This window comes from Prionailurus bengalensis, chromosome C1, assembly GCF_016509475.1.
Source record: "Prionailurus bengalensis isolate Pbe53 chromosome C1, Fcat_Pben_1.1_paternal_pri, whole genome shotgun sequence".
NCBI classification, from domain to species: Eukaryota; Metazoa; Chordata; class Mammalia; order Carnivora; family Felidae; genus Prionailurus; species Prionailurus bengalensis.
In genome coordinates, this window is record NC_057345.1 from 142,823,038 (window position 1) to 142,848,130 (window position 25,093).

The 25,093-nt window shown below is 39.5% G+C and overlaps 1 protein-coding gene across 29 annotated transcripts in view; it reads right to left on the minus strand.

The window, feature by feature from the left end:
* Window positions 1–25,093, minus strand: part of NEB (nebulin) — a 222,045-nt gene that overhangs the window by 70,978 nt on the left and 125,974 nt on the right. For all 29 annotated transcript variants that reach the window (XM_043576703.1, XM_043576705.1, XM_043576679.1 and 26 more), the window contains 19 exons: window positions 24,522–24,833; window positions 21,604–21,807; window positions 21,130–21,234; window positions 16,741–16,845; window positions 16,329–16,640; window positions 9,565–9,669; window positions 8,899–8,997; window positions 8,603–8,704; window positions 8,357–8,464; window positions 7,632–7,943; window positions 6,181–6,285; window positions 5,984–6,088; window positions 5,498–5,605; window positions 4,597–4,704; window positions 4,383–4,496; window positions 3,758–3,955; window positions 3,270–3,374; window positions 2,471–2,575; window positions 2,269–2,373 (listed from right to left, as the gene is read on the minus strand). In XM_043576703.1, coding sequence (XP_043432638.1) covers window positions 2,269–2,373; window positions 2,471–2,575; window positions 3,270–3,374; window positions 3,758–3,955; window positions 4,383–4,496; window positions 4,597–4,704; window positions 5,498–5,605; window positions 5,984–6,088; window positions 6,181–6,285; window positions 7,632–7,943; window positions 8,357–8,464; window positions 8,603–8,704; window positions 8,899–8,997; window positions 9,565–9,669; window positions 16,329–16,640; window positions 16,741–16,845; window positions 21,130–21,234; window positions 21,604–21,807; window positions 24,522–24,833 — 2,817 coding nt within the window. The remainder of the gene's footprint in view (window positions 1–2,268; window positions 2,374–2,470; window positions 2,576–3,269; window positions 3,375–3,757; window positions 3,956–4,382; window positions 4,497–4,596; window positions 4,705–5,497; window positions 5,606–5,983; window positions 6,089–6,180; window positions 6,286–7,631; window positions 7,944–8,356; window positions 8,465–8,602; window positions 8,705–8,898; window positions 8,998–9,564; window positions 9,670–16,328; window positions 16,641–16,740; window positions 16,846–21,129; window positions 21,235–21,603; window positions 21,808–24,521; window positions 24,834–25,093) is intronic.

The window sequence follows — 25,093 nt, forward strand, 5'->3', positions numbered from 1 at the left end:
ACACATGACTCCGTGCCTTGCTAAAAGCCATAGTACTACATACCACAAAGAGTAATTTACAGTATGTAAATTAAAACACAGAAGCAACCAGAATGGCGGACAGGACTAAAATAGGGTAAAAACTCTAACAAATAAGTCTAATTGTGTTACAAATGTGTAACAAACTACACTGGAGGAAGTGAGAAAGAAAACTAATTTATTTTGGAAAATGGTATTTTGTCTGTAACGAAAATAACCACACAAAATACTGTACTCTAGTTATTAAATTTGTTTCCCACAGGAATATGGGTTAGCAATTGTGAAAACATTTTATGTGCCTGTAAGAGTTGAACAAATAAGTACATGTATTGTAGGTGATAAGAGTTGGGCTTTCTGGAAAAATTAAAAAAAAGACAAACACAAGTTGGAAAAACAAGAAAAGGTAGAAGGCTAGAATGAACTCTGTGGTGTAAAGTTATATTGGAGACATCAGTAGGAACTCATGTTTTAAAACACAGATATGGTTAGGTAAGTATAGAATACAGATATGTATGCATATGTGGGTTAGTATACATATATTTCTAAGTTCTGTCCCCATAGGAGTCGTAGCAGCAAATGAGCACACCCAGTATTTTGATCTTGGTTTTGAAATGCCATTCTCCAATAAATAAACTAGGGCTCCTTAGAGAGGTGGGTCTAGAACAGGGGAAATACAAGGGTCTAGAACAGGGGAAACACTGAGCATGTTGTGGTGCCAGAAAGTAAGGAAGTGCTGGAAAACAATGATGGAGTATGTCAAGGCCTTATAGGAGACACCTTGAAAGAGTCCCTAGTGGTCAAAGGTAAAATAATTAGAGCAAGAAAATAAATAACATTATAGACTACATCCTATGGAATAAAATAAATATCCATGAGTCCATACTGATACAAATAAAAGAAACAAATGGTAGGAAGGAAGAGTTGTTTCTTACAGAATTCCAACTAATAAATGTAGAAAGGATGCAGGAAACAGAAAATCACTAACAGGCATATTCCATAGCAATAATTGTTTCAGGTAAGATCCATCAATAGATGCTAAAATACGTGAGAGAAAAGTTCAAGGAAAAACAGGATACGTGCATAGTTCCAAGTATCTCCTCCATGATATTTCTTCATAACAAAGGTGAAAAGAGTAACTTTACGGTGGAAAAGCTCAGCAGACAGTGACCTAGCCAAGTTACCAAGGTCAACGTCACCAGTTATTGATGTCATGTGCCACCTGCCATGATGCACTGAGAGAAGCACATCACTTTTGTGTTATGCTCGCCAGAACTGCACATTACTGATCTAATCATGAGAAGTCATCATGTAAAACCAAATTGAGGGACATTCTACAAAATAACTGGTCAGTATTCTTCAAAAGCGTCACAATCAGAAAAAGACAAGGACGAACTGAGAAATGATCAGATTGGAGGAGGCTAAAGAGTCACGACAACTAAATGCAATGTGGGATGATGGACTGGCATCTGAAACAGAAAAGCACACTAGTGGGAAAACCCTGGTGAAAAGTGGATGAAGTCTGTAATCAACACTGCAACAATGTTAATATTTTAGTTTTGATAATTGTATTACAGAGAAAAATATGCTGGAATTCTCTGTACTATTTGTGCAACTTTTTTGTAAATCTAAAATTATTTCAAAATGAAGTTTAGGGACACCTGGGTGGCTCAGTTGGTTGAGAGTCCGGCTTCGGCTCAGGTCATGATCTCACGGTCAGTGAGTTCGAGCCCTGCGTCGGGCTCTGTGTTGGCAGCTCAGAGCCTGGAGCCTGCTTCGGATTCTGTGTCCCCCTCTCTCTCTGCCCCTCCCCCACTCATGTTCTGTCTCTCTCTGTCTCAGAAATAAACATTAAAAAAAAATTTTTTTTTTTAATGAAGTTTAAAAAATGCTTGTTGAATTAACCAGTTCAGAGGAGGAAAAAGAATGTGTTTGCAGGCTGTAAGTCACTGGCCACCAGAGAAGTCAGGGAAGGACAAGTCCAGGGTCAATGTAGCATAACTTGAACTGCACTTGCCTGCAATAAGGAAGGAGCTCCTAAATTTGTGTCAACTGCATGAAATGGTGCAATATTTAAAGTGGGGCTTATTTAATTGTAACTAGGACTACTGATGAGATAGAGTAGGAATTTGAAGGTTCATGAAAAAAAACTGGAAAAACTTTTGGGGGTAAGGTGTCTATCCCAACTATTCCCTTATTGTCTCTAAAGGAGAAAAAGAGAACTCAAATATAAAGATGAGAAAAAGAACTCACACTGCTATAAAGATTCTTCAGGTTCTTGGTTCTGTCGTAATCCACTGTTTCTAGAACTGTCGTATATTTGTCCTTAATCTGATGATAATTTTCTTTATATTTCACCTACACACAAAAAAGATGAGTTATTCTTTTCTGCTGTTTGAAAATACATAAAGACAGTAATGGCTTGTCCTGGAAGAGTAGTACAAGGAAGACGCACCTCACTGGCATTAATGCCGCTTTGAAGGGCAGTCACGTAAAGTGGTGTATCTGTGACCAGGTTATAATTCTGTAGATTATCTTTACCTGCTGCCGTGTATTGTAGCTGTAAAGAAAAACAAGTGAGCAGAAATGGTAAAATTTCAGCTTTCACAGTTTGTGCCAATTTAGATGAGCCTTTATTTCTGGGTTTCTGCTTTCATACTAACAAAGAGGCTGTCATTCTATATTCCTGCCAACATCGTTTGGCTGTAAAAACTAATAGTTTGTCTTCACCAACAGTGGAGTTTGGCTCTTTGCCAGGTCCTCTTCTTTTTGCCTTTTCCATGCATGTACCCCAACCCTGACTACAGTCCCACAGCCTCGACCTTCCGTTAACCTGCCCTATCAGAGCCCAAACATATGCTGGACAATTTTCCATATACCTACTTTTTACTTCAGAGCTTATCTACTTAAGGTCAAAGCATGCATTTGCACCTTACTCTCTGCAAGTTAACCTCATCAACTTCAGGACAGATGCTTGAGAGTTAGTTCACTAGGAAACACCTCCCAGGTAACTTTTTCTTATAAACATCAAATGCTTAAGCCACAGGAGATACTAAAACCGAGAAGGTCCAACACAAGAGGAGGTCACCAGGAGAGGTTCTACTGGGCAGGGATCTTTTGGTTTCCTTGGATCATGCACTGTTAAAGCAGATTTCTCCGCCTGGGCACGGGGATGGCCTAGTTGTCACCCACGGAGAGCATTACAAAGTCCACGGATTCAGAGTGAGCCAGTCCTTCTAGGAAGATGTGCGCACCTGACTCTGGAGATCATAGGCTTTCTTGGCATGGAGGATCTGAGGTGTATCCCAAACGTAGCATCCAATGCCTTTCAGCCAGTTCAAGTCATCCTTATACACATTCTGCAAGAAAGAAGGGGTGATGAAAAGTGGCAAGTGCTAACTGAACTTAGAATTGCATTTTGATAATTTCCTATCAGCTGCTGGCTGTGCTCAGTGGTCATAGAGTGGGCCTCTCAACAGCTGGAGGTCGTTAATGCCCCGACCTAAAGAAACTCAGGAGGAGAGCAACAGCTAAATCAAATCTGGTATAAAAACAGATTAAATATCTAACATAGGTGTCACAGGACTCAGAGGGGACTCTTACACCAAAAAGTGGTTACCTGTGCCACCATGTTTAAGAAAAAAAAAACCAGCCATAATACAGGGACAATTAGAGCACTGAAGGCCTAGGCAGGGTTGGGTGAAGCCTGTAACCAAGTCAAGCTTCAGAAAGGACATCATACATCACTCAAGATCTCTTGGGCATTTCGGGCCCGTATAACGTTGGGTTCCTCCGGAAGAGATGTCCACTGGTGGAAGTAGTGTCGATACTCCAGGTCACTGAGGATGTACTGGCATTTTTTAGCCAGCACGTGATTCATCATATCGTTGGGGATATGAACATTGGCTTTGGTGTCCTCATAATCTCTTCTGTAGTTCAACTAAAGAATAATATTTTTTAAAGACAAAAAGAAGAAAGGAATTAAAGTGTGAATTATTCAGATTGATCTCTCTTAGAGTCTAATCTCTACCATAGATCAGTACCTTTAGAATAAACAAAGATTAAAAAAATTATACTTTAATATATTCTTCTTTTTCAGTTTCCCATCCTTTTATAATAGAGGGGTAAATAGTTACCTTGTCGTTTTCTCCTTTTTCCAAACAGCTACCTCACTGTGTGTTTGGTAGTGGAGGAGGAAGGAAGGGGAGGAGGCCCATAGCTGTCAAAGGTACACAAGGCTAACTGGCAGGGGTGGGGACTCATTCCTCACACCCCATGCCCCTCTCAACCAAAGAACAGATTACAAACAGGCAGACTAATAGTACACTTAAGGGTACAAATCCTCCACTAAGGTGAGTTTTGCTTACCGCACTCCTCATCTTTTGGAAATCCAGACAGTGAACCACACCAGGGAACTCACTGATTTCTTTCCCAGCCAGATAATGACCCTTCTGCTTCTCATATGTCTCTTTGTATTTAAGCTGTGAAGTAGGTACAACATTGAGAATCACTGGGATTTTCTAACCAGCTTCCCAATCAAGAAAGACTCTGAAACCTATGAGAGGAAACAGTACTACTGACCTCACTGTTCACGTAGTCGGCATGCTTAGCTCCAACAATGGGAATATAGCGTTCATCCAAGGTATAGCCATAGGCCTTGGTTCCTTCCCATGCCCCTTTATACAGTATCTAGAACAAAGAAATGTGTGTCAACAAGTTTGTATTCAACTTCCTTCAGATATTGCTAAAAAGAAAATGGTAAAACCAAGGTAAAATATTTATGTTTAAAGGCAAAGCTTACGTCTTTATTTAGAGCCATGATCATGTCTACCTAAGAACAGGGCAGAGTCTTTTGGCTTATTGCAAATTAAATCTACAGACACTGAGGCATTTTATAACAGAGTTTAACTAAGTTCTAATAAAAGTGAAAAATAAATTTTCACATAGGGAGAGAATCACCAAAGATTGCTTTCCATTGGGCATACAACATACACACTACATACACACAATCATCATTTAAATTAGCTGAATTAAAATTTGGAGGTCAAGTCTTCCATTTGTTGGCTACAGATATTTATACATGATTGTTAAAGAAGGACCAGCCTTTCCTCTCTTTTCCCTGTTGATAGATGCTCAGTCCTATGTGCACCTAGAGCTGGTACAGCACTTGTGACATTATTATCTATTTCTTTGGATGTCTGTCCCTCTCATTTGCATGGGCTTGTGAAGGAAGGACTTGTCTTTATTGAGTTTTAGCTCCTTAGTGCCTCCTACCATCCCTGGCACATCACAGGAGCTCAGAAATACTGGCTGAACAGATTCTACTTCTAATAAACAAGACTAGTTATTTCTCATAAACAAGACTACATACAATAAAAATAATAGATCTTATATGTTCAGTTGTTCACAAAATCAGCCAAGGATATGAATACTGACAAGAGCTTAAAATTAAGAACTGAGTTGTAAATTGCATAAAACTTACGGTACTATAGAGTTTTCCCATGTCTTTGGAGTGGGTGATATGTGGTGTATCTGGAGAAAATGTATACTTGCCCTTTATTTCTTTATTAAATGTTTCTTTATACTTTATCTAAGGAGAAAACAAGACAAAACAAAACAAAGCCTTTAGTTACTGTAAATGTGTATTTAAAGTTTCATGGGTTCTACCTAGCAAGAAAATAATCAGTCTACATTTAGAGGTTAAAACTAACCAACTGGTTGAATTTCAGCTCATTTTTAGCTAATATAGCAGAAAAATTTGGACAAGAATACAGATATTATCTAAAAGTGAGTAGAGTATACATTCTACTAGTGACTTTTCAGACATTCCCACCAAAGATGATCTTACAGTTTCCCACCCCAATGTTCATTTTCTTACAAGCAGTTATCTGGAGTTACGCAAATGCATTCAATGGTGGACAGCTAACTCCCCAGTCCATGTACCTCATTATACACAAAGCAAACTTACATCACTTTGATTGACTGAATTAATCTTCGCCAAAACAATCTCTGGAGTATCCTCTACACTTTTAAAGTTAGGATAGTTGTCAAGAGCATCTTTCTTATATTTTATCTGCAAGGAAACAGAGATGATTAAGGCTGGGTACCTATCCCCACACAGCAGGCAAGGGAGTCAGGCATTAGGTGAGAAAAGGCTCTGCATACCTGATTCACCATTTCCTGGTTCTTAGTAACCCTCACATAGTCCACAGAATCCAGGGGGATCCAGCCAATGCCACGGAGCCACTCCAGGTCAGCTTTGTACACATTCTGAGAGCAGGAAGAGAGACAATGCAGGTATAAATGACTCAGACATAGGATTACAGACAGCAGATCAGAAACAACTTTTTCAGGAGCTTTTAAGGATTTATGTCTCATGGCTCTTGTCTCATTGATTCCATCATGATTTCATCTGTTCACCTGGGGAATATTTCTTGAGCCTGTTACTATGAGTGAGGTGCTGTGTTAGGTGCTTTGAGGGATAAGTATATAAAGGAATCTAGTGTAAACAGAAGTCATTTACAAGGTGAAGGGTGGTAAGTGCTGTAAGAGCAGAAACATTCAAGTGCTGTGGGAATTACGGCCAGGAAGCCATTATTTTCAGCAATGAGCCTAAGGAAAGGTTTTACCAAGGAGAGTGTAATTTTAGATGGACTTGTATTTGGTATTTAGAAATATGTGGGACATTTACACTATACAAAGGAAATTACACAAGTAAGTGCTCGTGTATTATAGAGTAGGGGGACACATCCCTCTGGCCAAGCCTAGCTCTCCTCTCCCCCACCCAGTGCCTGGATTCTCTTGGGCCACCTCATACCAAAGGAGCTGCTAATCTGGTTAAAGGTCCACAATAGTCACTCTGTTGTAGCAACAATGAGGTGGGATGTTCAAATTCGGCACCTGTGCTACAGGTGGTCCTTCACTTCTTGATTCTGATTTGGTAATGAGAATATCAGGCAGGGTTAGCTCCAGGGTATACCCAAGCATCACTTCAATGCGCTGTGTTTCTATTCCTTACAGACTGTTGGTGGTAGCTAGAGGTCTTGACTCAGGCTTCAGTGTCAGATGGGCTATGTCATGTATTCTCTACCCTAGCATTACCAAAGCTGTGCATGAGGGATTCTGGGCCCTCCTGTGCCTCATTAGTACTTTGTTTCCTTTTTGTTTTGATTCTTTGCAAGCAAGTCCTTCATAAATGCCTGAAGGAGTGAAATGCTCACAAAGCAAGAATGGGGTGTTCCCAGGTCCTTGACTACACGATCATTCAATATTGTTAAAATCCCAACTCACTCTCCAGTCTCACCCCAAGCCAATTGTTATTCTAAATCAACTGATAACTTTTCAGGCAGATGTGAGATGTTGCTGATGGCAAAGATGATACAAAAACAAATTTTTTTATTTGACTTTGAAAGTTATTCAGAAATGCATAGTCAAGGCAAAGCTGTCAATCACTGCCCACGGTCTTTCTCTACTTCATATCCAGCCTTATTTCCCTTCTGGGAACAAACTCAATATTTATGGCTCAAAGTTTCCAAGACTGGTGCATCCAGAGTGCTGCTTATAATTCTCAGAGTACACCATATATTTCTAGATAATTAAGAAACAAAATCACTTACATCACTCTGTAGGTCATAGGCCTTCCTTGCCTGGATAACATCATTTTGATCAGGATGACATATCCATTGGTGCAGGTAATTACGGTAATCAATATCACTGACAAGTTCCTGCCCATGCTTGGCGGCCAACACCGACACCATGTCAGCAGGTATATTGATTTTGGCCTTTGTTTTATGATAGTCTTCTTTGTATAGTCTGTCATTCTGAATCTGGCCTGCGTGCTCAAACCAAACCAGTTTAGGATCATCTCTCATTGTTGGAACACCAACATAATGACCTCTTTGCTTTACATGTTCAGCTTTGTATTTCAGCTGGTAGGAGAGAAAATAGAGATTCCATCAGTTATGACAAGCACTCAAGGCAAAGGGGGCTTGAAATATCAGCATTCAGCCCCTCAGCCTTTTGTCAACTGCCTCACTGAGACTAAATAACAAAAAGCAGTGAAATAAATAGATATGAAGAAACAGCAATTTAAAAATAGAAAAAAATATTTGTTTTCTAATTCTGCCTATATTTTATTTGAAAGCTTAGAGATTTTAAGGAAGCGGGGGAATAGAAGAAACAGTAAAGCATGCAAACAACAGCTTTTAAAGAAGCCAAAAACAAACTCCCAAAGCCTACAGGAAGGACTAGAAGGGAGCAGATACTCCAACCATCCCTAAGCCCAGCCAGGCCTGCTAAGCCAAGGAACACTCCAACGTGCACTCACATAAGGATAAATTACCTCGCTCTGAACATCACTAGAGTGATGGGCATGGACAAATGGCACCGCATCCGGAGGCAAAATGTAACCTGTAGCTTTTTGCCTCTCCCAACCTTCCTTGTAGAGATACTAAAAGACAGGGAGCCACAACAGAAGCTTAAGTAAGGAGTCACAATGAGGGATTGGTCATGTACATACATCTCCCACAGTTATATTATGGTCCTTTGTCTCCACACAAAGTACCAGGCATCTGGCTAAAATCCATACCTGGTCCAGAATCCGGGCTGCCTCCTGGGCAGTGTGCAGCAAGGGGGTTTCTGTGAGGGTGTACTTTGATTTGGTATCATTCCAATCTTTCCGGTATTTAATCTGGAAATGAGAGGCAAGAGGGTAAGTTACTTGATGTTAAGAAAATATAATGTCGTCCAAGAAATGCAAGCATCATCTCAATGACTACAATCTGTATCTCAGACAATGATTGCATGCTGAGCTTAAGTAGGTGGAAAGCTTTGGAAATGACATTTCACGACTGGGCAATTTTAGAACGACAGCCATGTACTTACATCATTTAGGATCTCACCACTTTGTTTTGCAGTCACATAATCAACTCTGTCATCCACAGGAGTAAAGTTGAGAGTTTCTATTTTCGTGCGGTATTTTTTCTATGGGAAAGAAAATATCTTTCAAACAGTTGTAGTTTCTGGTCCTGTCTGAGCTGAGAAAGAGATACTAGACTTAAGGGTCCTTCTCTACTAGAAGTGTAGAGTGCCATATTTGAATGGCACCTTCTTGGCAATTTGGCCTTTTTTCGTAGTCTTTTATTTTTTAACAACTGAGTGGTTTCTCACACCTCCCACAGATTTTTAAAGTAGCAGGTTTGCTTAGTTATCAAAGTCATGTAATACAATACTCTGTGTATCATGATACTCAATGTGTTTTTTTTCAACTCTGTAAACTTCTCCCAAGTGCGGTGTCATTGCTGACAAAAGAAGTTTTCCATTTACACAATTCCAAGCATCAGTGAGTGTACTGGACATTATATTATGGATGTGGCCCCATGATGAGATAGGGACAGTAGAGGATTGTTTTGGGACAAGATATTTCTGGCTTAAATGACAGCAATTGCAGTTATTAACATTGCTGATGGGGCATGACTTCATTTTGGCTTGTGTAATTTTGTCCAGTCTCCCAGGAAATGCACTAAATGGCCAGGTAAAATCTTGGAATACCTCACTGAAGATATCTGCAGCATGTTTGGCATGATTGACAGAAACGGAATCAGTCGGCATCCACCCGATCCCACGTAACCATTCCAAGTCAGCCTTGTAGACAGCCTGTGGGAACAGAGCCATGTGATTTCAGCAACTCTGGTCATATGGTCCTATTTATTCTATCTATTGATTTGATGGAAAAATAAAATATAAAGATGACATACTCAAGCAGCTGGGAAGGTAACATAAGTAAATTCATTGGGAGGTCAGGAGGTATGAAAAACGGGGAGACATTTTCCCATTTAAAGGGGGTTAGCCTCAATTCGGCTCCAGTTATTGTTGCTAGGGCGTAATGCATGTCCAGGAATTTGTTCTCTGATTTTTCTAAAGAAGTAGGGAATCCTAGATTTGTACCCCAAATTTCCTGATTTATAAAACCTTGGAGGAGTTGCGGCAAGATGGCGGCCTAGGAGGACGCTGGGCTCACCGCACGTCCTGCTGATCACTTAGATTCCATCTACACCTGCCTAAATAACCCAGAAAACCGCCAGAGGATTAGCAGAACAGAGTCGCCGGAGCCAAACGCAGACGAGAGGCCCACGGAAGAGGGTAGGAAGGGCGGCGAGGCGGTGCGCGCTCCACGGACTGGCGGGAGGGAGCCGGGGCTGAGGGGCGGCTCGCCGGCCAAGCAAAGCCCCCGAGTCTGGCTTGCAAAAGCGGAGGGGCCGGGCGGACTGTGTTCGGACAGCAAGCGCGACTTAGCGTCTGGGAGGTCATAAATTAACAGCTCTGCTCGGAAAGCGGGAAGGCTGGAGGACAAAGGGAGGGAGAGCTGCTGAGCCCCCTGACAACAGAGCTCAGTTTGGTGGGGAACAAAGGCGCTCGCCAGCGCCATTTCCCCCGCCCATCCCCCAGCCGAAATCCCAAAGGGAACCGGTTCCTGCCAGGGAACTTGCTCGCTCCGTGCAAACACCCAACTCTGCGCTTCGGCGGAGCCAAACCTCCGGCAGCGGATCTGACTCCCTCCTGCTGCCACAGGGCCCCTCCTGAAGTGGATCACCTAAGGAGAAGCGATCTAAGCCTGCCCCTCCAGCCCCCGAGCACCTTGCCTACCCACCCCAGCTAATACGCCAGATCCCCAGCATCACAAGCCTGGCAGGGTGCAAGTAGCCCAGACGAGCCACACCACCCCACAGTGAATCCCGCCCCTAGGAGAGGGGAAGAGAAGGCACACACCAGTCTGACTGTGGCCCCAGCGGTGGGCTGGGGGCAGACATCAGGTCTGACTGCGGCCCCGCCCACCAACTCCAGGTATACACCACAGCACAGGGGAAGTGCCCTGCAGGTCCTCACCACGCCAGGGACTATCCAAAATGACCAAGCGGAAGAACTCCCCTCAGAAGAATCTCCAGGAAATAACAACAGCTAATGAGCTGATCAAAAAGGATTTAAATAATATAACAGAAAGTGAATTTAGAATAATAGTCATAAAATTAATCGCTGGGCTTGAAAACAGTATACAGGACAGCAGAGAATCTCTTGCTACAGAGATCAAGGGACTAAGGAACAGTCACGAGGAGCTGAAAAACGCTTTAAACGAAATACATAACAAAATGGAAACCACCACAGCTCGGCTTGAAGAGGCAGAGGAGAGAATAGGTGAACTAGAAGATAAAGTTATGGAAAAAGAGGAAGCTGAGAAAAAGAGAGATAAAAAAATCCAGGAGTATGAGGGGAAAATTAGAGAATTAAGTGATACACTAAAAAGAAATAATATACGCATAATTGGTATCCCAGAGGAGGAAGAGAGAGGGAAAGGTGCTGAAGGGGTACTTGAAGAAATCATAGCTGAGAACTTCCCTGAACTGGGGAAGGAAAAAGGCATTGAAATCCAAGAGGCACAGAGAACTCCCTTCAGACGTAACTTGAATCGATCTTCTGCACGACATATCATAGTGAAACTGGCAAAATACAAGGATAAAGAGAAAATTCTGAAAGCAGCAAGGGGTAAACGTGCCCTCACATATAAAGGGAGACCTATAAGACTCGTGACTGATCTCTCTTTTGAAACTTGGCAGGCCAGAAAGAATTGGCACGAGATTTTCAGGGTGCTAGACAGAAAAAATATGCAGCCAAGAATCCTTTATCCAGCAAGTCTGTCATTTAGAATAGAAGGAGAGATAAAGGTCTTCCCAAACAAACAAAAACTTAAGGAATTTGTCACCACAAAACCAGCCCTACAAGAGATCCTAAGGGGGACCCTGTGAGACAAAGTCCCAGAGACATCAGTATAAGCATAAAACATACAGACATCACAATGACTCTAAACCCGTATCTTTCTATAATAACACTGAATGTAAATGGATTAAATGCGCCAACCAAAAGACATAGGGTATCAGAATGGATAAAAAAACAAGACCCATCTATTTGCTGTCTACAAGAGACTCATTTTAGACCTGAGGACACCTTTAGATTGAGAGTGAGGGGATGGAGAACTATTTATCATGCGACTGGAAGCCAAAAGAAAGCTGGAGTAGCCATACTTATATCAGACAAACTAGACTTTAAATTAAAGGCTGTAACAAGAGATGAAGAAGGACATTATATAATAGTTACAGGGTCTATCCATCAGGAAGAGCTAACAATTATCAATGTCTATGCACCGAATACCGGAGCCCCCAAATATATAAAACAATTACTCATAAACATAAGCAACCTTATTGATAAGAATGTGGTAATTGCAGGGGACTTTAATACACCACTTACAGAAATGGATAGATCATCAAGACACACGGTCAATAAAGAAACAAGGGCCCTGAATGAGACATTGGATCAGATGGACTTGACAGATATATTTAGAACTCTGCATCCCAAAGCAACAGAATATACTTTCTTCTCGAGTGCACATGGAACATTCTCCAAGATAGATCATATACTGGGTCACAAAACAGCCCTTCATCAGTTTACAAGAATTGAAATTATACCATGCTTACTTTCAGACCACAATGCTATGAAGCTTGAAATCAACCACAGAAAAAAGTCTGGAAAACCTCCAAAAGCATGGAGGTTAAAGAACACCCTACTAACGAATGAGTGGGTCAACCAGGCAATTAGAGAAGAAATTAAAAAATATATGGAAACAAACGAAAATGAAAATACAACAATCCAAACGCTTTGGGACGCAGCAAAGGCAGTCCTGAGAGGAAAATACATTGCAATCCAGGCCTATCTCAAGAAACAAGAAAAATCCCAAATACAAAATCTAACAGCACACCTAAAGGAACTAGAAGCAGAACAGCAAAGGCAGCCTAAGCCCAGCAGAAGAAGAGAAATAATAAAGATCAGAGCAGAAATAAACAATATAGAAACTAAAAAAACTGTAGAGCAGATCAACGAAACCAAGAGTTGGTTTTTTGAAAAAATAAACAAAATTGACAAACCTCTAGCCAGGCTTCTCAAAAAGAAAAGGGAGATGACCCAAATAGATAAAATCATGAATGAAAATGGAATGATTACAACCAATCCCTCAGAGATACAAACAATTATCAGGGAATACTATGAAAACTTATATGCCAACAAATTGGACAACCTGGAAGAAATGGACGAATTCCTGAACACCCACACTCTTCCAAAACTCAATCAGGAGGAAATAGAAAGCTTGAACAGACCCATAACCAGCGAAGAAATTGAATCGGTTATCAAAAATCTCCCAACAAATAAGAGTCCAGGACCAGATGGCTTCCCAGGGGAGTTCTACCAGACGTTTAAAGCAGAGATAATACCTATCCTTCTCAAGCTATTCCAAGAAATAGAAAGGGAAGGAAAACTTCCAGACTCATTCTATGAAGCCAGTATTACTTTGATTCCTAAACCAGACAGAGACCCAGTAAAAAAAGAGAACTACAGGCCAATATCCCTGATGAATATGGATGCAAAAATTCTCAATAAGATACTAGCAAATCGAATTCAACGGCATATAAAAAGAATTATTCACCATGATCAAGTGGGATTCATTCCTGGGATGCAGGGCTGGTTCAACATTCGCAAATCAATCAACGTGATACATCACATTAACAAAAAAAGAGAGAAGAACCATATGATCCTGTCAATCGATGCAGAAAAGGCCTTCGACAAAATCCAGCACCCTTTCTTAATAAAAACCCTTGAGAAAGTCGGGATAGAAGGAACATACTTAAAGATCATAAAAGCCATTTATGAAAAGCCCACAGCTAACATCATCCTCAATGGGGAAAAACTGAAAGCTTTTTCCCTGAGATCAGGAACACGACAAGGATGCCCACTCTCACCGCTGCTGTTTAACATAGTGCTGGAAGTTCTAGCATCAGCAATCAGACAACAAAAGGAAATCAAAGGCATCCAAAATTGGCAAAGATGAAGTCAAGCTTTCGCTTTTTGCAGATGACATGATATTATACATGGAAAATCCGATAGACTCCACCAAAAGTCTGCTAGAACTGATACAGGAATTCAGCAAAGTTGCAGGATACAAAATCAATGTACAGAAATCAGTTGCATTCTTATACACTAACAATGAAGCAACAGAAAGACAAATAAAGAAACTGATCCCATTCACAATTGCACCAAGAAGCATAAAATACCTAGGAATAAATCTAACCAAAGATGTAAAGGATCTGTATGCTGAAAACTATAGAAAGCTTCTGAAGGAAATTGAAGAAGATTTAAAGAAATGGAAAGACATTCCCTGCTCATGGATTGGAAAAATAAATATTGTCAAAATGTCAATACTACCCAAAGCTATCTACACATTCAATGCAATCCCAATCAAAATTGCACCAGCATTCTTCTCGAAACTAGAACAAGCAATCCTAAAATTCATATGGAACCACAAAAGGCCCCGAATAGCCAAAGGAATTTTGAAGAAGAAGACCAAAGCAGGAGGCATCACAATCCCAGACTTTAGCCTCTACTACAAAGCTGTCATCATCAAGACAGCATGGTATTGGCACCAAAACAGACACATAGACCAATGGAATAGAATAGAAACCCCAGAACTAGACCCACAAACGTATGGCCAACTCATCTTTGACAAAGCAGGAAAGAACATCCAATGGAAAAAAGACAGCCTCTTTAACAAATGGTGCTGGGAGAACTGGACAGCAACATGCAGAAGGTTGAAACTAGACCACTTTCTCACACCATTCACAAAAATAAACTCAAAATGGATAAAGGACCTAAATGTGAGACAGGAAACCATCAAAACCTTAGAGGAGAAAGCAGGAAAAGACCTCTCTGACCTCAGCCGTAGCAATCTCTTACTCGACACATCCCCAAAGGCAAGGGAATTAAAAGCAAAAGTGAATTACTGGGACCTTATGAAGATAAAAAGCTTCTGCACAGCAAAGGAAACAACCAACAAAACTAAAAGGCAACCAACGGAATGGGAAAAGATATTCGCAAATGACATATCGGACAAAGGACTAGTATCCAAAATCTATAAAGAGCTCACCAAACTCCACACCCGAAAAACAAATAACCCAGTGAAGAAATGGGCAGAAAACATGAATAGACACTTCTCTAAAGAAGACATCCAGATGGCCAACAGGCACATGAAAAGATGTTCAGCGTCGCTCCTTATCAGGGAAATACAAATCAAAACCACACTCAGGTATCACCTCACGCCAGTCAGAGTGGCCAAAATGAACAAATCAGGAGACTATAGATGCTGGAGAGGATGTGGAGAAACGGGAACCCTCTTGCACTGTTGGTGGGAATGCAAATTGGTGCAGCCGCTCTGGAAAGCAGTGTGGAGGTTCCTCAGAAAATTAAAAATAGACCTACCCTATGACCCAGCAATAGCACTGCTAGGAATTTATCCAAGGGATACAGGAGCACTGATGCATAGGGCCACTTGTACCCCAATGTTCATAGCAGCACTCTCAACAATAGCCAAATTATGGAAAGAGCCTAAATGTCCATCAACTGATGAATGGATAAAGAAATTGTGGTTTATATACACAATGGAATATTACATGGCAATGAGAAAAAATGAAATATGGCCTTTTGTAGCAACGTGGATGGAACTGGAGAGTGTGATGCTAAGTGAAATAAGCCATACAGAGAAAGACAGATACCATATGGTTTCACTCTTATGTGGATCCTGAGAAACTTAACAGGAACCCATGGGGGAGGGGAAGGAAAAAAAAAAAGAGGTTAGAATGGGAGAGAGCCAAAGCATAAGAGACTGTTAAAAACTGAGAACAAACTGAGGGTTGATGGGGGGTGGGAGGGAGGAGAGGGTGGGTGATGGGTATTGAGGAGGGCACCTTTTGGGATGAGCACTGGGTGTTGTATGGAAACCAATTTGTCAATAAATTTCAGAAAAAAAATAAAAAATAAAAAAATAAAAAAAATAAAAAAAAAAAAAAAACCTTGGAAACTTAATTCAAGATTTTTAAACACTATATCAACTGAAAAAAAGCCTACCTGTGCCTACATCCTTTCCACAGACTGCCAACGTTGTACCTTTGTTGCTACATAAATTCCATAAATAATATTTTCACAGTAGTTGTCTTTATACAGTCACAGTTAAGATTTATAGTCACACAACCATATATTCCTTAATACAAAATCTACATCTTTCACAGCTTTGATGATTTTTGACACCATACTATATGATGTAACTAAAACCAAATTCTTGGCTGTATAAAGACAGGAAGCAGTGATATAAAATTTAATGACAAACTTTCTGGGAGTCATGGCAAAATGAGAAAAGAGCTCATGCTAAAATGTAGCCCACTCACATCGCTTTGCAGTTGGTAGGCTTTCTTGGCCTGAATCACATCGTTCTGGTCAGGCATGCACGTCCACTCGTGTAGGTAATTGCGATAATCAATGTCGCTGACCAGAGTCTGGCATTTTTTAGAGTGCAAGATGGAAAGCATGTCTGCAGGGCTTTGGAACTTAGTCTTCCATTTGGCCCAGTGCAGCCGGTACTCTCTTTCATTCTGAATCTTGCCAGCGATGAGGGCCCACCGGATCTTGTTGTCATCCCTGGCTGTGAGGGTACCCACGTAGTGTCCCTTCTGCTTCTCATGGTCAAGCTTGTATTTATACTGGAGATGGAAAAACAAAGCAGATGGGTCACAGTATGTGCTCTTGATGCACCTAGGATGTTTGCTTAAAAACTGAGAAGTTAAACAAGGCCACACTTACGTCACTGGCAATCTCCCTGGAGGCCTTGGCAGCCTGGATAGGGATGGCATCCAGCCGCACATCGCAGCTCATCTTCATTTCATCCCAACCTTCGCGGTAAATTTTCTGAAGAGGAGAAAAAAATAAGGTATCATTTTGGATTCAAATGTACCAATAACTTCAGCGGCTCAAGTAGAATTAATATCAGAGCAGTACAGTTTTGAAGTCCCAGAATAGGTTGAAAAGAGGATAGGTAAAAGAATAATTCCGCACCACGCTACTGGAATACGAAATTGTGTATGGAGTCCAAAGATCTGGGCTTGACAAGAGTTGTTTCTTTTTAATTTAAATCATGGCCTCTATATAGTTATTCATAGTTTATATAATAGTGTTTAGATGCTTCTTTTTTTTTTTTTTTTTAGATACTTCTTGTATCAGTAGCACTGGGATAAGGTTATGGTCAGACTTAATGAGAAATTACTGGGTTTCTTTAAGTTAATAATTCCAATTTATTTAATTTTAAAATTCAACTCAATTCTGTCATCTTCAGAATTATACACTTTTTATATTTGTGGGGAGGTTTTCCCCAGGATGGTTTCTTAGATTTTTTTCATGTAGTTGATGATGCATATTGTTTGGGAAAGTTAGATATTCCTTCTGAAGCACAATTGTATGTTAATAGCCATTAAAATTTTTTTTTCATGTTTATTCATTTTTTAGAGAGAGAGGAGGGGAAGGGGCAGAGGGAGAGGGAGACACAGAACTCGAAGCAGGCTCCAGGCTCCATGCTGTCAGCACAGAGTCTGATGAGGGGCTTGAACCCATGAACCGTGAGATCATAACCTGAACCGAAGTCAGGGGCTTAACCGACTGAGCCATGCAGGTGCCCCAATAGCCATTTTTAAAATGCAGTGTGTTTTTATTTATACACAGAAATTAAGGTAGTGATTTACAGATAACTTTTCAAATATATGTTCATATTTAAATGGACACACTCTGTGTTGATGATGTAAGACTCGAAAGTAACAGTAATTTAGGGGCAACTGGGTGGCTCAGTTAGTTGAGTGTCTGACTTTGGCTCAAGTCATGATCTCACGATTTGTGGATTCAAGCCCTGCATTGGGCTCTGTGCTGATAGCTCGGAGCCTGGACCCTGCTTCAGATCCTGTGTCTCCCTCTCTCTCTGCTCCTCCCCTGCTCACGCTCTCTCTCACTGTCTCAAAAATAAACAAACATTAAAAAACAAGAAGTAACAGTAATCTAAATGTATAATTCAGAAATCATACCAATCAATGTGGAAGCTTTAAAAGTGCAGAAAGATGAATTTCAATTATTGAGTTTCACGGGCTTTGCATATCTGAAATATGAGTGTAGACAAGTTTTGTATGAATTTTCATTCAAGTTTTTGTATGAATTTTGGGTAGGCCTATTTAACAATTGACTTTTATTTTTAAACAAAATAAAAGTGTTCTCCACATTTAAATGTAGAGTGTTCTCCCACATTAAAATGGAGAATATTTAATGCAAACTCGTGATGTTATTTAGAATTTGTTTTTATTTTATTACATATGTTATACTGTTTTTAATTATGTATTAAATTTTTGTTTATGTGTTCAAATATATTTTTTATTTGAGTTAAAAAAAAATCAGGGTTTGAGACCAAAACTTCGTCTACTAACTTTGAGACACGGATCAATTCCTCAATAACTTTAAGTCTCAACTTTTCCATTGGATAAAAACAAAATAGCACTATATATTTTATTCATGTGATTAGATTAAATGAGTTAATTTAACATGAATTTGCTGGTTACCTAGAAAATTATATACAAATATCTTGAAAAAGTTGTGCTTTCCAAATGATAGAAACAGTTTTAAGTAGTGACTTTTATCAAGATTATAGTAATAGTGACACCATGTTTTAAAAAAATGTACCTTTTGGTTAGCATTCACATGGGAGGTTTGATTTCCTCCAAAGCACAAGCCATTCTCATTAATGTCTTTTTACTTTTAATTTTAGAGAGAGAGCAAGAAAGTGTGTACAATCAGGGGTGAGGGGCAGAGGGGGAGCGAGAGAGAATCTTAAACAGGCTTAACATTCAACACAGAGCTCATTGCGGGGCTCGATCCAATGACACTGGGATTATGACCTGAGTGGAAATCAAGAATCAGATACTCAACTGACTGAGCCACACATGCGTCCTTCATTAATGTCTTAATATCAAATATCTAAATATCTGAAGTTTGTAACTTTTGGTATAGTTTCAAATACTACTCTTGCTTACATCGAGATATCAGCTGTAGGATTCTGATATTTCCAGCTAAGAAATATATCATACAAAAAAGAGCACATGAGACTTTCCCTGATTGTCCAGCCAAAGGTGCCTCTGGATGGAAAAGAAGAGGCTGAGGACTTTGTTTATGCTGCAGTTTGGTGATGAGAAAGCACTGCACCATAATACTATTCTTGTCTGAAAAAAATGTATCAACGCCCTAAAATTTCATTTTCTTCCCATCTCTTGGAAAAAACTAGCTCCCAAGTGGCCCATTATAATAGAATTGATGGTGTGGTTTGGCATGTGGTGAGGAATCTTTTCTGGGCAGGTTCCTTCTCTCACAAAGATTTATTATTTTTTGAAAAATGTCAAGTTCCAAACCATGGTGAACAACATTAAGGTAGTATACTTCTTCTAGGGTCATACTTTTTCTACTCACAAGAAAGCTCTATGATCCATGAAGACAGTACCTTTCTTGAGATTTCTTAAAGTGTGTAGCTAGCCACTGAATTCTCTCATTTTATTAATTATACTCTTTAGTTCATTCTCTTCCTTTTTCCAGCCATAATGATTTATCCTGTAGGTAATGATAATTTTGCCTTTTTAAACCCAATATTTATCTCTTACTCTTATGTAATTATTTTGGCTTGAATGAGCTTACTCACTTAGCTAGAAATTCCAGCAAACATTAAATAATGGTGGTATCAATGAGCATCCTTGTTTCATTCCTAGCTTGAATGAGAAACTTAACTTACTGAGAATGAGTCTGGCTTTGATTTGAGATTTATTCTTTTAGTCACATCAAGAAGATAGTCATTTAATCTTATTTTATTAGGATTTTATTTTTTTTTTAATTTTTTTTTTCAACGTTTATTTTATTTTTGGGACAGACAGAGCATGAACGGGGGAGGGGCAGAGAGAGAGGGAGACACAGAATCAGAAACAGGCTCCAGGCTCTGAGCCATCAGCCCAGAGCCTGACGCGGGGCTCGAACTCACGGACCGCGAGATCGTGACCTGGCTGAAGTCGGACGCTTAACCGACTGCGCCACCCAGGCGCCCCTAGGATTTTATTTTTAAAAATAATGGATATTAGATTTTGTCATATGCCTTTTCAAATCTATTAAAATAAAGATGTGATTTTCTCTTTTGTTCAGACACATTATTAGGTTTCTGAATATGGAACCCTCCTGGCATTCCTGAATGAACCCTAATTATTTTTTCTCGTATCATATTCACATACTATTAAACTTTATTTGTTAATATTTAAGATTTTCTTCACTATTGGTTTACAGTTTTCATTTGTGGAACTATCTTTGACAAGTTTTGGAAATTGTGATGGCTTTCCTTCTTTCATTGGGCTCTATTATAGTTTGATTATTTCTTAAAGGTCTGAAAGAATTCTATGAAATCATCTGGATGACCCTGACATCTGAGAGGAGGGAGGAGAGTCTTTAATAATCCTCTTAATTTCTTGTTATATGTTTTTTTTTTCCCCTTGGGCTCATTTTGGTAATTTATGATATCCTAGAAAATCCCCTACAGATCCAGGCTTTAAAATTATTATGTATAAAGTTTTGCAAGAATTCTTATAATTATTTTGTTCATCTGACTGTTGTTAATTCCCCTTTCTTGGTCATGTGTCTCTTCATTCTTCTTTAAACTTTCTGGTCCTTATTACCTTCTCCCTTTCTGTCATGTTGACACTGGCTCACCAGTAACTGGCCTTGCTGGGTGACTCAGAGCCAAGGATCTGCTCCTTTCCTCACTTTTTTTTTTTAACTTTATTTTTTATTATGAGAGAGAGAGAGACAGAGAGAATGCAAACTGGGGGAGGGGCAGAGAGAGAGGAGAGAGAGAGAATTCCAAGCAGCTCCACGCTGTCAGTGTCAGCTAGATGTGGGGCTCAAACCCACGAACTGTAAGATCATGACCTGAGCCAAAATCGAGAGTCAGAGGCTTAACCGACTGAGCCTCTCAGGTGCCCCCTGCTCCTTTCCTGGTCAAGGACTTATGTTAAGGAGTCTTCCCCATCCCCACCCAATCTTTTCTCCCCTGGCTATGAAGAGTTCCCTGGGGATATCATAGCACCAGCTGGTGAACTTATAAACAAAAAGGGAGTCTGTTGAGGTACTTACATTGCTCACATTAAGAGCATTGGCTCTAGCAAGATTAATTTCTGGAGTATCCGGCATTATGTGGACTGAAGTTTTATCCTTGTCCCAAACTTCTCTGTACTTTGGCTATGGAAAGACCCAACAATAACAAAATTACTTTGCAACTTGTAATTTTGCGAGTTCCAGGGCACAACTTTCAACTTTTCTGATCTAAAATCTTTTCATATTAAGGAAAAAAAACTTCCAAAAGTCTTTCATATAAGTTACTCAAATTTAATATGAAATTGGTAATGGTACCAATTCATGATTACCTTTTATTAGTACTTTGAGTTTTTGTTTAAAGTTTATGAACAATAATAAAACAGCCCTATCAACATTATGGATTAAAATCTTTGCTATCATCAACATCATTATCATACAAACAGATTGCCAAGTTAATTATTTATCATTTATGAGCATGATTTAATTTTAACACAGAGGGGAAAAGTGACTTACAATACTAATATTTTCAGCATTTGACTTAGCAAGGACAACTTCGGGTGTGTCGACAATACTTGTGTACTTGAGTTTCACCACAGGTGTCCGATAGACACTGTCTCGTAGGATCTCCTGGGCATTTTTGACTCTCAACACTTCAGGAGACCCTTCGGGCATCCAGCCGATGCCACGTAGCCACTCCAAGTCAGCCTTGTAGATGGCCTGGGAAAGAAAACAAAGTTAAGTAGAGGCAGTGTTTTTTTAATTGTGGTAAAGTAAGAAAGCAGTTTTATGTTATATTTTACCTTCCACAAACAATAATTAAAAATGAGCATTGACAGACATAATTCCTCAAATGCACAGCAGTGTTCTGTTCTGCTTTGTTTTTTTGTAGCAGGGGCACTTTACACACTCTTAAAAAAGCAGAATGATGCAGAAGGAGCTCTCTGTCTGCGGGATGCATGGAAGATTTTGAGTTATATTTAAGTAACATACCAGCTCAGGTGGGCTTTAAAGTAATAAGTTCTCCACACAGCAGCTGGAATGATCGTCATAAAGTTTACAAATCAAATCTGATGCACCACATGCATCCTATGGCTTCCCATTGGTCTTAGGACAAAGATCAAAGTCTTAACATGGACTAGAAGATGATAATAATCTAGCACCAGTCCTTACCAATTCTTCCAGTCTTGTCTTATATGTGCTTCCCTTTAACCTATGCATTATGACCCCAATGGACTTTTGGTTTCTTGTTTGTATACAGACCCCTTTGCATATGGTGGTCATTCTGCAGAGCCAACTCCTACTCTCCCTTTATATTCCCACTTACTCAGTACTTCCTTGGTAAGTTTTCCTCCTCACTTTTTCATAGCACCATGGATCACTCTTTCTCAGCCATCTGATTTTTTTCTATTGATATTCTGTAGTTAACATCTGTTTCTTTGTTATCAGTATGAACTCCCTACTGTCTGGAACTTTGTCTTGTTTCTTCCTCTTCATTCACTGTTGTATCTTTAGTGCTTAGCACAGTACTTGGCACATGGTGTATTTTAAAGGGATAATTAAGGATTCAGTCCCACTGTGGTAAATAAGAAGTTCCCCAAAAAATTAAAAATAGAAATATAATATGATCCAGCAATTCTACTACTGGGTGTTTACCCAAAGAAAATGAAAATGCAAATTCAGAGACCTACGTGCACCCCTATGTTTACTGCAGCATTATCGACAATAGCCAAGGTATGGAAGCGATCAATAGATGGATTGATAACAAAGGTGTGGTAGGTGTGTGTGTGTGTGTGTGTGTGTGTGTGTGTGTATGCATATGCATGTACACATGAAATTTTACTCAGGACAGAAAAAAAACCATGGTCTTGCCATTTGTGACAACACATATGGACCTATTATGTTAAGTGAAATAAGTCAGACTGGGAAAGACAAATACCCCATGATTTTACTTACATGTAGAATCTAAATAACAAATGAATAAATAAGCAAACAAAAAAAAGCAGAAAGAGACCAATCAATACAAAAAACAAAAAAAACCCCTAATGTTTTAAAGAAGGGAGGAAGGTGGGGGGATGGGTAAAAGGGGAATGGGAGACACAGGCTTCCAGTTATGGAATGAATAAGTCATAGGGATAAAAGGTACAGGATAGGGAATATAGTCAATGGTACTGATATAGTGTTGTATGGTAACAGATCATAGCCACACTTCTGGTGAGTGTAGACTTGTTGAATCACTATGCTGTACCTCTAAAACTAATGTGACTTTATGTGTCAAGTATACTTCAATAAAAAAAAATAAAGGAATTCAATCCCTGGTTCCACAATTTTGATCTCAGTTGTTTTTTCTTTCTTCCATTTCCAAGATAGCACCTCCCTTTGAATTGGGATTTGCATTTTCTTGGTTATTCAAACCTGTTTTTTCAGCTATAGATAAGTAGTTAACCAGAAAAAATTGCTCTATGTTAAGCACCGGTTATTAATTTCATAAAAAAAATCATTCTGTTTTTCAGAAATGGTATTTTAATAACCAGTTAATAGGATACAAATATCAGGATAAAAAAGGTATTAAGAGGAGTGAAAATGCAGTAAAATTTCTATCTTAATGAAGAAGGACATTGTATATTTTAGTGTGTAAAGTATGATGGATACCCAAAATTCAGAAGGATTCTCAAAAAGGATTACATATAGATTTTGAAGTTTGCCTTCCTCATCCTTTAGGAACTTGATTCATATGCATTCCATTATATGCTAATGTTATTCAGGTTAATGGAGAGACTGAATTTCTCTAGAAACTGGCCTACATCGACCAGTTGGCAATTCATTTCAAGTGATGGATACACTTTTCTATAACAAATTCATTCATCATGAAAGCATCCCTTGAAGCTTATGGGAATCAAGTTCAAATAATTTAAAGAAGGCATTCATTCTACATAAGAAATTAATACCCTAATGGAATCCATGATTTCTAAAAGATTGGATGAGCAGAAAATATGAATCAAAAAATACTTTAAGTAGACTAATGAAACACCATATTGTGAAGAACACTGAATTAAGGAAACTAATGAGTTTGGAATACACTGCTAACCTTTAAAATTAATTTCAAGGAAGTAGCCCTGTCATTCAATGAAGGACCATAGGAATTCTTATGTTTAGGAAACTACAGACACAGCATATATTAAGGAATCCATAGAAAAAATCTGGTAGCACCACTAAAAGAAAGAAAGAAAAAACACTTTCTGAATAAGACCAGCAGTAAGGAAGGCAATCAGTAAACTTGGTAAGATGTTAAAGAGATGCTCATGTAAGGAGAGTTGCGTTTTCCTGGGTCCTAGGAGGAACGACCAGGCAAAGCTCTGGAAGGTTTTCTCCCTGGGAAACAGCTCATTCCTCAGGAACCTCAGTTGGTACTCTGTGCACAAGCAACAACTTACATCACTCTGCAGGTCGTAGGCTTTCCTGGCTTGGATCACATCATTCTGGTCGGGAAAGCAAGACCAGTGGTGCAGGTAATGGCGGTAATCCACATCACTTGCTAATGCCTGGCCTTCTTTGGCAGCACTGATGGACACCATGTCTGCCGGGATGGAGATCTTGGCCTTGTTGTCATTGTAGGCCTTTTTGTACAGCCTGTCATTCTGCATCTTTAACACTTTTGCTGCCCAAACCAGTTTAGGGTCTTCTTTGGCAGTGCGACATCCAATATAATGACCTTTCTGTTTCTCATAAGTAGTTTTGTATAGATACTGGTGTATGTGAACAGAAGAAAGAAGAATTATTTTTCCAAACTCACTTTTTCTAAACAGCCTGCTCAAAATAACTCTATCTCCCTTAGATGAGCCTTTTATGGGCCCTGTTTTTAAGTCCATACTGTAAGTTTTATGATTCTTAACACATTGCTTTGTCTATGTCTACATGCATGAAAACATTGTGAGCACCTCGAAGGAAAGAACTGTGCTTCTGGATTATTCCCAATATAGGCTTATGTGGTGTTTCCCAAACTTCA